General features: G+C 42.1%; 1 protein-coding gene across 1 annotated transcript in view; it reads right to left on the bottom strand.

Annotated features, from left to right (window-relative positions):
* Positions 1-1,935: 1,935 nt before the first annotated feature.
* The window catches only part of SLC37A3 (solute carrier family 37 member 3), a 36,101-nt gene continuing 22,333 nt past the window's right edge, over positions 1,936-15,703 (bottom strand). The window contains exons 3-15 of the mRNA XM_075210381.1: positions 14,602-14,716; positions 13,811-13,903; positions 12,519-12,602; positions 11,520-11,665; positions 10,721-10,817; positions 10,088-10,172; positions 9,795-9,982; positions 8,724-8,865; positions 6,170-6,271; positions 5,635-5,682; positions 5,124-5,275; positions 4,032-4,097; positions 1,936-2,901 (exon numbers count right to left, since the gene is read on the bottom strand). Coding sequence (XP_075066482.1) covers positions 2,809-2,901; positions 4,032-4,097; positions 5,124-5,275; positions 5,635-5,682; positions 6,170-6,271; positions 8,724-8,865; positions 9,795-9,982; positions 10,088-10,172; positions 10,721-10,817; positions 11,520-11,665; positions 12,519-12,602; positions 13,811-13,903; positions 14,602-14,716 — 1,411 coding nt within the window. The 3' untranslated portion in view covers positions 1,936-2,808. The remainder of the gene's footprint in view (positions 2,902-4,031; positions 4,098-5,123; positions 5,276-5,634; positions 5,683-6,169; positions 6,272-8,723; positions 8,866-9,794; positions 9,983-10,087; positions 10,173-10,720; positions 10,818-11,519; positions 11,666-12,518; positions 12,603-13,810; positions 13,904-14,601; positions 14,717-15,703) is intronic.

Here is a 15,703-nt window from a genome sequence, read left to right as displayed (position 1 = left end):
AGCCGTATTTGCCGGGGAACCTGCCCGTTCTGTAACACAGAGACGGTGGAACATCAGTTTAGCCAACCAGCAGAAGAGGTGTGTTAGCATGAGGACCAATCACAAGCTGCAATCTCTTCATCGCGCCCTGTGATTGGGCCTCACGCTCCCAGTTTTCAGCTGGCGCTAAAAGAGGAGCAGAGGAGAATCCCCCAGAACTCTGGCTAAAAGGGGTGTGGGGGGGCAGGTTCGTAAATTCTTATACTAGGTGGTAGTACAGCATTAATAAGCGTGATAATGGATTCCCTACTTTAAATTATAAGGCTATTATAAGTAACTGAGCTCTGTCACCATGCAAAGGCACAAGGCCACTTAATTTAAGAAATGACTAATATCCATATTAACTTAGATATTTACATTAGGGGTGCATAATTCCTAATAAAACACAAGTTTCCCTAATGAACACGAACGTGATGACTCAATGATTATCAGCATTGACAGAAGTATCAACAGATATTTACAGGAGTTTATACATAAGTGATGCCAGTATATGGATAAACTCCTGCAGATAGTTGCAGAACATGTCAGTCATCAAGTCAATTCATTATAAACTCTTGTGCCTTAATAGGGAATAATATATCACCTAGGGGTCATATGTATTAAGCGCTGGAGAAGTCATATCGGCAATTTTCGGCGATTGCGACAGGCAATTTAAAAAGGCAATTTTATTAAAAGGCAAAATTCAGCGGGTTTTGCCTGCAATAAAATTGCTGTTTTAAATAATTGTATATTAACACTTGAGGTAGACTGTTCAAACCTTCTAAACAGGAGAAGTGGAGGTGTTGCCCATAGCAACCAATCAGATTCTAGCTATCATTTTGTAGAATGTGCTGCATAAATGATAGCTAGAATGTGATTGGTTGATGTGGGCAACGCCCACACTTTACTTGTTTAGAAGGTTTGCTGAATTTACCCCTAGGCCTCGTAAATTTGGTGATTTCCGCTATGCTTTTAATTTATATTGGTTAATTATACAATATATAGATTATACATTCCAAGTATAAATTGAAATTTCCCACTGCAAATTTCAGGGGGGGAAAACCCCCCCCCCCCCCCAATAACGGAAGAATAAGGCAGTGTTTGTTCCCTTTAATGGCACCCACTGACAGTGTCATTATCACTGCATGTATATACCTTTCAATTAGTCTTTAAATGAGAGATCTGAAGTTTATATATTAACATCGACACCTCTTGCGTTCAACTAGTCAATCATGTGTTAGATACACTGTCTGATAGAGTATCCAGCATTCACCCATCCTGCAGACGCTTCATATTAATAGAGGGGGTGGGTGTACGCCACTTGGCGATGAGCCAATGGGCACCGGGCATGTCCATAGGACCCGTATCCTGAGGACGGAAGGGCTGCAGGAAAGGAAGTACCTGATACACTCTATTACACCTATATTGTGCCCTCCCCCCTCCAAAAAAAGTCCACAAAGATGAACGATTTCTTTACCAGCTGTATATGCCACAATTGACAGAATATTAAACCGCATCTATTAAAAAAAAAAAAATGAAGTGAAAAATGGGAAAATAAAAATATTCCTCTAATTACGGCTGGATTAAGATGCCCTGATTGTAGACTGAGACGCTTCACCGCAATTTACAACATTGTCCCCAAAATCCTCGTCAGAAGCCGTGATGAATATCCTTCCCAGTGTCATTTAGTCGTTTTTACACAACATTGTACAGCAAGAGGGCAGGCGTAGATCTCCGTCATGGGACAAACAGTAAAGTATCCATATGATTTTAATGCCATGAAGAAAGAGATTTTCCTGACCATGAAGGGACGCGAACCCTCAATCTTCTGATCCAGAGTCAGGCATCTTATCCATTCGGCCATCTGCCATACTATGTATCTGATATTCTACACTCATTCACATATTGTAATCAGTCATCTTGGTACCATCCCATGGAACTCTTCTGTCCTTTTACATACAGAAAAGCATCATAAATATAGAATTCCAATCCCCGAACAGTCCAATACGTCCAATTCCATGTGAAGAAAGAATACAGATAGTTAAGCTTCTCCCCTTTAAATGCAGGTCCAAGCCTGCAGTAGATCGCTCTTACAGGTGCACCAAGGAATTATGGGTATAAAGATGCAAATGATCAACTTCTCCTATATTTTGTAATCTGCAGACAGACATAGTCCCTCATCAGTACCATAGACACACACAAGCCTCGGTGACCATGATCCATAATCCCAGCTTATGTCACTTACCTCCATTTATCTTATAAATTCCTTTATTTCCCTAGGCACAGAGATGACGTATTAACGTTTTAAATTCATATTTTAAAAAAAAAAAGAAAAGTGTGAGGTGGTACCGGGCTCCCCATAAGGGTCAACGTTTCCTTTTTAGAAATGTTTATTTCTTTTTGTTGTTCAAGTCACAAAGTGTTTTGTACGAGTGCAAAAATATCCTGAATGTAAAAATTGAGACAGGATGAAAATAACAGGTTAACTGATCCATTCGTGTAAACCGTAAAAATGTCAGGTTTCTTTCGGTGAACCAAAGTCCTTAGTACTGCAAAGTAGGGGTACAAAAGTAAATGTCTAATAAACAAAACAAAAAAAAAACCCCACCAATAAACCGATAGTGTTAACTTGCTTTAAATTGAACCATTTTGCGGATCTGCAAATACAGTTTCCCAAACCGACAAAAAATGATCCTCAGTTCCTTGTCCTTTCGCTCCAGGTCTTTACCATCTCGGATCAGATTCGAGTTGTCTTGTATGGGTATAAGCAGGTGTCAGTAACTTTAATTGTCACCCTGCCAGCCCAGACGTCTGCCTGGTCCTCCACACTTGTCTGATCTCTGCCACAATAAGTGGAATGATGAACATAAGGGTCAGGAACGTCTGCAAGGAGAGATACGCACGTTGCTGGTGAATGGTTATAGAACATCACACACGGAGAGGAAAGTGATGTAGACAGTTGTATAAGAACATTAAACATTTTCATGTTCGAGGATAATACCCTGCGCCAGTCTGTCACTATTTATAACCAGTTTGACCAAACCACAGCTGCGGTGGGCCAGAGATCTCACAACTTCTAGTTTAAATACGATGACAACACCAATGGGCTTTGTAGGGGAGACAGGCTGACTGAACGTTTGAATTGCTGTGTTGGATGATTCATTTCAAGCGTAACACATACCTCCCATCTGTCCCTTAAATTGGGACTGTCCCGCCATCCGTATGGCAACAGCTTTGACCCGTAGGTGGAAAACTTGGGCGATATCGTCTGTTCACTATCGTGAATGGGTGTCGCACATACTGGTGCTCACAGCAATGAATGTTCTTTGGAGGGGAAGGAAGGAAAGTACGGGACAGCCTAGCAATTCAATATTGTTGGCCACGCCCATATATGTGTGGCCACGCCCTCATGTAATGTGACCATGCCCCCTGTTCCGACTGCAAAAGAGATGTGACAACATGCCGCAACACACTACTATAGGAGGAAATGATAAAAATGCACTAAAAATAGAGCCATCATATTCATATGGGGCCCCTGTGCAATCTCCACTGCGGGCCCTCCACCTGGAGGGTGTGTGGCTAGACTTCGCGAGGGGCATGTTTAGTGTCTGCCACCTTCCCTCCCCTTAAATATCGCACTCATTCCCTTTACCTTAGCAGAACCCCAAGAACCGCATGCAGAAGCAGTTATTCCTCAGTGTCTGTAAAGGGGGTCCCAGCTTATTTGGCTGATTATAAGTGTTTACATGTCTGTCGGATGTAAGGGGTGACCACACGGACCAATAGAACAGGAAATGAGAAGTGTATTAACCACAGAGCCCTGTGTTGTGGCAGCAATGCCGTCTGTCCAATGCCAGCCCGTTCACAAGACCCAAAGGGAACAGAGGAATCTGAGGCAATGAAACCACAGAGATTTTGTACAATTTTGTGTGCAAATTTTTTTCACTTAAATCTATCGGCAGCAACATTGGTTCTAACCACGAAAACTGGAGGCAACTGTGACCTGGTCTTACCATAAGGATAAAGAAGTAGAAGACCCACATCCAACCAAGGCTGTCCTGGATCACCGAAACCAGAACCTGGAAAGCAAAAGTAGAGAGTTAGACGTCCGGTGAGGTTGTGGCATTACCGCAGAACATGTGAAAAGTAAAAAAAAATTATTGTACTCTGTACATATGCTGGGATTGCACTAGGTTTCAAAGATTTATTCTAGGAAATATTAAAGCCAAGAAACTATATATTTTTTTTCAGCAAAGATGCAAATCTGCACTAAAACTGTGCAAATCAAAATTAGCACCAATCATATTATGCAGTATGGTACATAAAATATAAAAACATTAAATACAGTCCCATTGAAGCTTTTTCTGGAGTGTGGGAGGAAACCCACACAAAAATGGGGAAAACATACAAACTCCACTTAGTCCTGATTGGTACTGAACCCGTGACCCCAGCACTGTGAGGCAGCGGTGTGCCACCATGCTGCTCGGTCTAAATTGCCCTAGCCCAGTGGATGCCAAATTTCTCAGTTCAAGGCACCCTTAGGGTCTCCATAATTTTTTCAAGGCACCCCTAAGCCAAAATAATTACCAAGTAGTCCCCCGCCTTGCTTACGACCAACCTTGGCCGCGGCACCCAGTTTGGGAACCACTGCCCTAGACACATAGTAGGTAATGCAGATTTGAACGTTTGAGCAATGTTTGCAAATAACCCTCAATGGCTTTCCTAGCCTTCAGCTAGTCACAAACAGTAGTCAACTTATGAGAGAATAAGAACACATGGGTAAGATGAGCAGTCAGGGAGTTGTAGAGTAAAGCAGGTGAAGTTTATAGAGTTGTATTCATCAGAGAGCAGTCAGGGAGTTGTAGAGTAAAGCAGGTGAAGTTTATAGAGTTGTATTCATCAGAGAGCAATCAGGGAGTTGTAGAGTAAAGCAGGTGAGGGCTATCAAGTTGTGTTCATCAGCGAGTACAGCGAGAACATAGGCTATGAACTATAAGCTACCCTTGTCAGTAGAGACTTTTCTGCCGCCACTCATTTTATAACGTTCACTGCAAAGCAGAGCAGCCCACCCAGATCCTTCATCACACCGGTCACTGCTGGCTTACCTGGCCCAGAGCAGCACCAACGCTGCCTGTTCCGTCCACAATCCCAGTAACAGTGGCCAGGGCCTCGCTGCTGCCTCTCACCATCTCCTGGCGGCCCAAGTCTGCAGAGATCGCCGAGCTGATCATGTTTGAGGGACCGCCGATGAAAAACCCTGGGAATACAACGCATGTCACCTGTTGCTCAATACTTGTAACTATTCTTTCTCCTTTACAGACTATAATTTTGGGGGAAAAAACATATATAAGCCCCCAAAATACATAAGGGAATAAATTAAAGTTGCATACAGGTGAACAATCTGTTTTATAATATGGTGTTAATGAAACAACTTGTAACCCATCGGAACTTATTAAACTTTACCTTGGTCTTGTATTACATTTGTTGCTGCAATGTTACATCACCATACATAGGTTTTACTGAAGTGAAACTACATTTAAAGGGGCTGCACAATGTTTGTTAAACATGATTAAACAAAAGCCGGAAGCTTAACGATGCCAATTTTAGAAGACATACCTGTTATAGTCATGAGAAATGCATTGAGGGGCTTGTTGTTTGGGGACCCTGGAAAGAGCAAAAATAACGTAAGTCCAGAATTAACCTCTGATATAAACACCAATGATCTTGGATATACTTCAAGGAATTATTTTCTTTCTAAAGCTAAACCTGCACTGTTATCTGCAGAGACTTTAAAGTCCGAATTGTTACGCGAGTTCATTAAAGTGTTAATCTACATGACCATGTATATTTCTCATGGCTGTCACACAAATCACATCACAATCATTTCTAATCTCAAGTGAAACCGCAAACACAGGAATAGAACATATCTACTTCCTCTTCCCCTGATAAAACACACATACAGATGCACACAGCTGTGAGGAGGAGGCAGGGCTCTAAACCAATAAAGCACAGTGCAAAACGCGACAGCGTGACCATCACTAGATGCTTTCATGCTACACACTAAACTGAGGAGGTCCCCGCTGCAACCGCCGAGCGCGGGTATTTTATCATTACAGGGCTGCAGACGCATATTGCTAAAAAAATCACTCACGGCTGTATCCAAACAGAGCGCCTACAGCAAACACCAGGCTGACGGCGAGGACGGGCGACCTTTTCTGCATCAAGTCCGAGATAAAGCCCTGGATGGTGCCGCCTGCAGGAGCAGGAAATCACATTTAGATAAGAAAAAAAACAAAACAAAAACAATCATAACATAAAATGCTTCTACACAAGAACTGGGGAATAACCGATGTTCTGCAGGTGTCCCAAGGGGCGATTAGCTCATGAACTGTCTATAAGAAACCATTCAATTCTATTTTTAAATGTACTTTTCAGATGTTAGCAGGTGAAACGCGCATTAACAGTGGATGGGCGAGCCAGCCCTAAGAATTACGCTTCAACGTTATATGTATATGCTTTTATGAGATTCCCTTAGTATTAATAATAGAGTGTAAACTTTACACCCTCAGTCTTCTCCGGCTTCTTCAATACACCATCATTAATATCCAAGCAACAACTACGGGAGGCTTTTTTTTTTTTTAATCTTTTTAATTATTACTACCATTAGCAACAAACTTTGAATACTTTTTATAAATGTTTGTTCTCTACAACTCTTTTTATTTTTATTAACCACGGAATCTAATTTTATCACTTATATTTGTATATATTTTCATAATACTCCTTGTTTTAATATCTAACACCTTTGCAAAGGTGGCGGTATCCAATCTGAGAAATTTTAATATTACTTTAAATCTGCCAATAATCTGAATCAAATACATTTATGTATCTGTTTTTTTTTTTTAATAATGTATTTTTTATATATGTTGCATAATGACCATTAATCTGGTGAATCAATAAATAGAGGGCACTGCAGACTAGGACGGCATACCCCAGGGAAATTGTACTGGTAGGAGCCTGGGCCAGTCTTTGTTTACTAGTGGCGCTTCGTGGTCACATGATCACTGACGAGTGGTTCCTGGAGCGGATAGGAGCGTTCTATGCTTCACTCATTTAGGTGCCTTGAAATTCTTCACCGCTGTGAATTGTTTTGATCTGACTTTTATTGTAGAATAAAACTTTATTGCACTATATTCATGTGATGTTTACAGATATCAATTCCACCTGCTAACTGGAGAGTTTCTGCACAGCACGAAGAGAGAGACCGATACCATACTGCATACAAAACAGCAACTTCATTACCTAGGAGTCTAGCGCTGGAAAACACCACTAATTAATAACTCAATTGTATAAGACAAAGCCGTGGTGAACTCAACTTTTTCTATTCTCCTGGGAGGCGGTTTACCCTATAGGATTAGCAAATTTATCAATGGATTTTAATTTACTAGATCAATGCAACTGGTTAAGCTAACCCTTTGCTGGATAAAGAATCATTTTGACTCAAAGTCTAAATCTGCCTTTACAGGAGATTAAATTGAACAAAAGTTTAAAGGGAAAAAAATGGCTCATCCACACAAATGGTCGGTCAAATTGCACACGGGATGAAACGCAACAGGAGTAGTTTACCGGGGAAAGAGCGAAACATAGAGTTAAAATGACTTTCTCGCAGCATCCACTGAGCAGATGCCGCAGTCAGTGTGACTCTGTGGATCTCTACGTTGCGCCAATCACACGGCCGGACTTCTGGAGTTGCGTTCCCAACAGAAGCCGCTTGTGTGAACAAGCCCAGAAAGATGCCGGTACTTAAACACTCCTCTTCCTGGATTCCGTTGGCTTTGATGTGTATTATGACCAAGACAATTCAAAAAGGAAAATTAAGGAGTCAATTATTCCATTACAGTTTATTGCTGACAATTACATTCACCAAGGCCGAACGATCACACCCTTCTCTGTCATGTGACAAAGATGCCACGTCAGCGTTGTAAGAAATAAAACATGAATTGAAGAAACAGGAGATGAACAAGTAGGAGATGAAGAATAAGAACAACTTGTCACCATGACATCATTAGAATATTACAGCATTAGCCGAGTCACTGATCCCGAGAGATCTGTCCACTCATCTGACTGCGGTCATAATAACCAGCCCAGCTTCCCGATGTGAGGAGGCAACAGACGGAAGCAGTGGAAGGAGCAGGTCCCCCTACTGGCTGAGCACAGCGGGTCTTTGGATCTTGGTGGAGCTCATGTGTTGAGGCAGATACAGTATAATCAGAGAGGGGGAGTGTATCCGACTGTCTCAGCCCACCAATAACGACTACAAGACATATCTGGGAATCCTTTCCCATGGGATCGTGTGTGACATAAATGGCATTGGCCAATAGGGGATGGGACCGGTTTGATCTCCTATGAGAAGCCCACTTACTGGTCAGTGACATCTACTGCTGAATCCAGGTCACAGGCCTACCCTAGTACCACAGCTAGGACCCCTTGTAACTATATATAAGCCAATCTGGGAGGGGGTGGAGCCTACACTCAGCAAATCTGATCATCAGAACATTCCGAGCAGTGATGTAAAGCAGCTATCAGACTAAAGTGGGAAGAAGTGATAAACACATCTTTATATGAAACAAACAGGTCATGGTGCCACGGCGGTAAATCCTGGACGTCTTGCAGAGACTACTATAGCAGCGTGTGATACTGTCACTTACCGATGATGCCACCAATGTCGTACCAGATGGACAGCTGGTCTGCCTCGGCCTCCTTCCAGTGAAAGTTGATGCTCAGGTAGTAGGGTAGCCAGAAGAAGAAGGAGTAATTCACCAGCTTCAGACAGGCATAGGCCAGGGAATACTGCAGGCACATGACGGAGCAGGTTACAATCTAACCCATACCGGAGCCATACCTGTGGTTCCCATAACCCAGAAACCTCCCATAGACATCATCAGTCCACCAACATCCGTAATCCACATAAGGTTCAGCCACCTCTACTGTGTGGCTGGATCAACCACCGCCAGTCCCGTCTCTTACCACCGCCAGTCCCGTCTCTTACCACCGCCAGTCCCGTCTCTTACCACCGCCAGTCCCTTCTCTTACCAGTAGAGCTTGGGCTGTTCAATCAGGATATGATAAGTTGGAGGGTGTAAGGGCGGATATGAACGGCAGAGTTTGCCATCTAAGGCTGCCCGTGGCATTTAAGGGACATTAAGAAGTGTGAGATAGATGCTGTAAATGCTAAATGATCTTTATACTGTATTATTTAGACAACAACTAGCTATTGATATTTTGTAGTAAGTTCCTACAGAAGACAATGTGGCCAGAGTAGAACACTGCCATCTAGTGATCCGTAAAAAGAAGCATTCTGTTATCCATACAGTGAGCATTAAGTCAGCAGTTTTCCGAGGACACTGCTGGTTTTTCTAGATTTAAACCAGTGATGGCTAACCTGTGACACTCCAGGTGTTGTGAAACTACAAGTCCCAGCATGCTTTGCCAGTAGATAACTAGCTGATAGCTGGCAAAGCATGCTGGGGCTTGTAGTTTCACAACACCTGGAGTGTCACAGGTTAGCCATCACTGGTTTAAACCATAATATTGATTCCTTATTATTCTACAATTCAGATGAAGATAAACAGCAATAGTGGATTCTTTGCTTTATAGAATCTGACACCTAAAAGGAAGCCTAGAGAGGCATTTATGGAGAGAGAAAACATCAGCTCATATGGGGCTCCCGGCTTTCAATTTTAGAATGTTGTCACCTCCTGTATACGATTGGTTCTCACCAGTAAGACGCCAGGCAAGCAGCAGGCCTGCACAAATCCAATCGCTTTGGTTGATTTGGCGTCCTCGGCAGCTTGGATAGAATAACTGGTCTCTGTGTCCACCTCATTATCCTCACTCATCAGAGGTCTGCTCACCTCGTCCTCTTGGCCTTCAGCCACACGCTCCTCTTCTCCGGCATCTTGTAGACCTGTGACAATAAAATGGTTACAGAACTACACCGTCCTCTGCAGAACGCAGGAGTTATTTGTAATATCTCTACCACCCTAAAGTAAAATCAGCATCTCCAACATACCCAGTTCTTTAGGCGAGGTCACCAGGCCGAAGAAGATAATTAAACCTCCCGCAAACTGCACAGAGGCGGTGACCAGGAAGGCGTACTGGGAAAAATAAACACAAAGAAACAAAATTACCAACATTTTTAAAACAAAAAAGGAAAAAAAAGCTCTAAACAAGGGGAACAATTTTATATTTCTTAGATAGTGAAAATAACAGGAATCTGCTGGGTCAGATTTGTTTTCTGTTCAGAGTGGGAGAGGGTCGGTAAATGTGTTCTATAGGGTGCCCACATATGCCAGACAATACATGGGCATAGTAGCCAGGTCTGGCCTATCAGTGCTCGGGCTAAAGGGCTGGATATTATATAGCCATCCAATCGACATCTGAACAAAGGTTGGTAGAGATCGGCAGAGGTCTTGTGCCCAATTTACAGGCCACGCAGCCTAAAATGCCCAATAAAATTGCCATGTTTAGCGGCACCTTTAGTGGATATAAAAAGAGATTACTTAAAAATGCTGAAACATTTTGGATAACCAAGATAAACCTTCCTAACATTACATCTACTTCAACCACAAAACATGACTAGAACCAGTTTCTATTAATTTAATCTAATTTATTAGAGTTGCTTTTGTTAACGCTACCAACATACCTCATATCCATATTTTAATACAGAAGACGCAAGGAAGGCTCCTAAAATATTCCCGACAGAGGCACAAGCGCTCCACAGCCCAAATATAACACCCCGTCTGCATGGGGAGAAAAAATGTTACAGTTGGGAATCATCCTCACTCAAAGCAAATGACAATTATTTAAAGTGGACCCATCAGCTACTCACAACAGAGGCATTTTGTTGACTTAATAAATACTGGAAAGACTACAGTCTATGAATTCACTGGTGACATCACTGCGTGACTAATATTCATGAGGCCAGACTAATATTCATGAGATACGGTAGCAATGACAAGCATTTGTTTCTATGCAAGACATAAGTACATATATAACAAATCATCCCTTTATACAGACAACCGTTAGACATGTAAATTAACACAATCAGCAACACAAACGGTGGGCCCTATTCATTAAGGTTCTTAACTTGGGAAACTTCTTATTTCAGTCTCCTGGACAAAACCATGTTACAATGCAAGGGGTGCAAATTAGTATTCTGTTTTACACATAAGTTAAATACTGACTGTTTTTTCATGTAGCACACAAATATCAACTTTAAATTTCAGTGTACAAATAAGCTATCAAGTATTTGTATCATTGTAAACTTGTTAGCTGTAACAATCTAGCCATTACGGTCAGTTTTTTTAAATTAATAAAATAATGGTTTACAAAACTAGAAACAGGATAATTAATTGGTGTAGCTAATGTAAATATACATAGGACATATATTAATGCAGTTTACCACTGTTCTTAAAGAGGGCCCATATTAAATGAAAACATACCCCGATTTCCCGAACCAGTTGCCCATGACAGCTACCACACAGGGCCAGCCTGTGGACTGCAGGAGCCCATTAATCACCCACATCAGGCAGTAGAAGATCTTGTTGTAGAAGCGCAGCCATTCAGTGACTGTACCAAACACAAACATCTGAGAGAGAAGGGACGGAAGACTGGAATTAGCTCACAAGTGGTATAAACACGTTCCCCCTGGCACACAGGTCGGTCAGCCCTCCATCTACAAAATCTTACATAGGACCGTTTACTTTTCAGTTATTTATTTCTTAATAAAACCACCGACAGTAGCATACAGCGATCTAGGAGGGCGCGACACTCAATACAGTATGTACATATATATGTATATACAGTATGCTCATGTCAGATATAAAGTACGGTCCAACGCCACGCGGACAGTAGACCCGGACTGGGCTTTTATTCAAAAGTTTGGCATTGGCAACTGTGCAAATAAACTTGTGCGGGGTACAGACACATTTCTAAGGGTAGGTCACATTGGCAGGACCATACTTAATAATCTGTGATGAGCAAATGATCCCAGGAAACATTATGCCTCAGGGACAGTGCATTGGTAGACATTAAACTATTTCGGCCTCCTGCCGATCCATTCTTAATCTTGATACTTTTTTTGTCATCACTGCTAATACAGACACAGTTACAATACAAAAAGACTAACGGTGAGTACTTTGAAAAGCGGGAGCGCGAATGCTCCGAAAAGGCACTCTGAACCACAAAACCGGCATCAGTAACAGGTGGAGCCGAGGACTAGGTCCTCATTACAGAAGCATGGAGAGAGGTGCACTGTTTACAGAGTACCGGTGCTTTCCTACATTAAAAAAACCCTTTGTTTCTAAAAGATAATACATTGCTGGACACAGTCTTATGTGGCAGATGGAAAACTAATTATAATACATTCCTGTATACCAGTACGTGTTACAGACAAGTGTTCCCATGATTATGGCTGTATCGACAGACGTGTTATTACTCACCGTTACCGCCGAGGAACACATGCCAAAGGTGAGTACATATCGCATGTTTAACCGGTCACTGATAGTGCCGCTGATGAACAGGCCCTGGGTGCAGACAGGTATAAAATCATTTCTATTTCTAGTAAAGTTCAAAAATATTTATATATTTGCTGATACCTTTCCAAGACAAAAGCAACTGCATTAAATGTTATTTTATAAGAAACCACTGTTACAAACTGTCAACAAGGGATGATTAAATAGAGCTGCGTTTCCATGGTGACTGGTAAAACGCAGCATTTAGTATTGTGAATGAAAACTGTATTAAAGTGCGAATGAATCTGCAATCCTTCATTCCCTAAATAAAAAGCACGTCACTTGCATTCCCACGGAAGTGTCAGACGCTTCCAATAGCAACGGAGAGTGTTCCCCTTCAAACTTGCAGTGATATTACTGGTCATATCTCCCGTCTGAATCTACTAATGTGTACACAGCATTTCTGTTACCTAGGAGGCTGCAAGTCAAACACTCAGACCTGTGCACAGCTCCTCCCCTCTTCTCCATTTCAGATCACTAACAAGATACAGAGACCCTCTATGGGTCAGTTTCCACCAAGTGAATGGAACATAGAGTATGCTGGATAAGTTTAGTTAAGTGGTATCCTCAGCCTGCATGTATTTTTTCTACTTTCTGTTTGGGGATCAGCAAATTTTAAAAAAAAACTAATTTAAAAAGAAAAAAATAATTAAAATGTAGCTGAATCTGGTGCGAACAGATTGCCAGGATATCCCACAGGTAAGTTATTAATGAATGTCCAATATTGGGAATACTGCAAAACCCATTTTGTCTATTTTTTTCCTAAATGTGTCAATAGGAATCTATATGTCCGATAGTCGGGTCTGCAACCACTTTGCAGAATTTGCGGTATTTTTCTGTCTCTAGTGAGGTCATATATCCCTTAGCACTAGGACACATCCCCAGGATACTGTACTGCAAGAGGATTATTACCTCTGAATGTGACTGGAGGATTTTGAAGAGGAGATGCATGGGGAAGAAGAGGAAAGCAACGGTAACTGTACTGACTGAATGCAGACTTACTAGCATCATCACAGAAACGAGGATATAGAAAGTCCTATAACAAGAATATTTCTAATCATCCGTCCCTTTACATATCCATGACACAAATACAAAGGGAAAGCAAAAAAATAGGGTTAGAGCCCCTTAAATCAATCAGTGACATTTAGGAGAACAGACAAATGACACTTATATAGGAAGACAATGATTACAAGGAAAATACACTGGAGACCACAACTCACCACTGCATACGAGAACAGGAAGATGGTATCTAGTAACCCGAGGAAGATGGTGGCAGATTTGGGGTTGGGGAACAGATGATTGTCATTCCAAGTCTGGTGGAGAACATACAATATGTTAGAAACTATTATTGTACATGAGCAGCTATTAAAGAACATTGAGCCTCCGACAGAACAAACACCCCCCCTCCCTCCTATAGTTCATTTACCTGATATTCATCCTCATCCCAACATACACTCTCAGTCTCCTCCAGGACACTGGACCCACAGAGGATCTGGAGGGGCCTCTCTGTGCCCGACTCAGCTGACTGCGGGTTGTCCCATTGACTGAGACCTGACACCAGTGTGTATCCGACCTCTGCTGATTGGTATGTCACAGTCACCTGACACACCACACCAGGTCAGTGTGTATCCGACCTCAGTTGAGACCTGACACACAGTAGTACTCCCCAGACTCAGAGCCTGGAGAACATACCAAGAACCGGGTGCATCAGGGGTTAGTATATGGCAAATGTAAGGGATGGGGATTTGTTTATCAGAGAGTAGACAGGGAGCTCTCACTACCACATCCGCTGGTCTGAATACTAGTACAGACTCATGTCTTAATAATTGGTCTTTAATAATTGGTATCTTAATACCTACTACTGGGCCACTGGATCTCAGCCAATCTCCCTCTCATATGAGTCACATAAGTCTGTAACTAAACAGTGCACTATGTGTGTATGTTCTACTTTACATTTATAAAAAGAGCGATGATCAGCCTATTTAGGGTCCGGGTCATACGTCGTCCTCACCTTGTTGGGCTCCACAACGTACACAGAGATGTTTAAACTGGACGGGGTCCACTGCTCGCTTATGCTGACCTTCACGTTACTGAACGCCTTCCTGGACGCGTGTAGAAGAGCATAGCTGGGAGACAATCAGATAATACACAGAATTAAGCACACTCTATTTGTAACAGTTACAGAGATACATAAAATTCTATCAGTGAGTTATAAAACGGTGTCCTCCCTCTACGAATGGTGCTTCCTGCTGTAATGCCATAAGGACCATGATGATGTTGCTGTGGGCTCCCCTGTGACACTAATGTCATGTGATCACCCAGGGCCAATGCTCTGGAAGCTGGCAGTTTGATGATGTCAGAGGATGCCTCTCAGGAGCACAGTGAGCAGTACATTGCCTGTCTATGCTCTCATTGATATTCTTGTATCTATACATTCTATTCTTTGAGTTGCTGCCCAGAAGAGAAGATCAGATGTGTAAAAAACGTGAATACAGATTACATTTGCTGTGTGTCAACATTTGTCTGTTTATATGTTGCCTGTTTAATGTGCAGTGTTTACTGATTATACAAGTTTCTTATGCTCTATTTCATGGGTGTTTTTTTGTTTTCAAAACAAAAATGGAGCAAACGGTTTTCTGCTATGGATTTTTTTAATGATGCTCCAGGTGCTTCGTAATATTTTGCAAAGCAGCAGGATGAGAATAATAAAAGTCATTAAGAGACGTAATGTAATACATTACTGTTCTCCTGAACAATACTCAATACTGTACCCAAGTATCAAGTGGTGTGGACCCCTTGGTTCCACAAACACTCTCCACTCCCTGGGAACGCTTAAGACAACCCCCCCTCCCCCATACCAATTTAACTATCCCAGCATTCCCCTCTCTTCCCGAACCTCCAACACTAGAACCCCCCCACCCAAAAAAATATATTTAAAACCCTGCTTCAATCTGGCGATTCTTATCTCAATTACACACTTGTTTGTCCAATATTAAGCTGCAGCACAGTGGCTCAGTGGTTAGCACTTCTGCCTCACAGCGCTGGGGTCATGAGTTTGATTCCCATCCATGGCCTTATCTGTGTGGAGTTTGTATGTTCTCCCCGTGTTTGCG

Source organism: Mixophyes fleayi, chromosome 4 (assembly GCF_038048845.1).
Source record: "Mixophyes fleayi isolate aMixFle1 chromosome 4, aMixFle1.hap1, whole genome shotgun sequence".
Lineage (NCBI taxonomy): Eukaryota > Metazoa > Chordata > Amphibia > Anura > Limnodynastidae > Mixophyes > Mixophyes fleayi.
The sequence above is the reverse complement of the archived record's forward strand: the minus strand, read 5'-3'. Positions and strand labels throughout refer to the sequence as shown.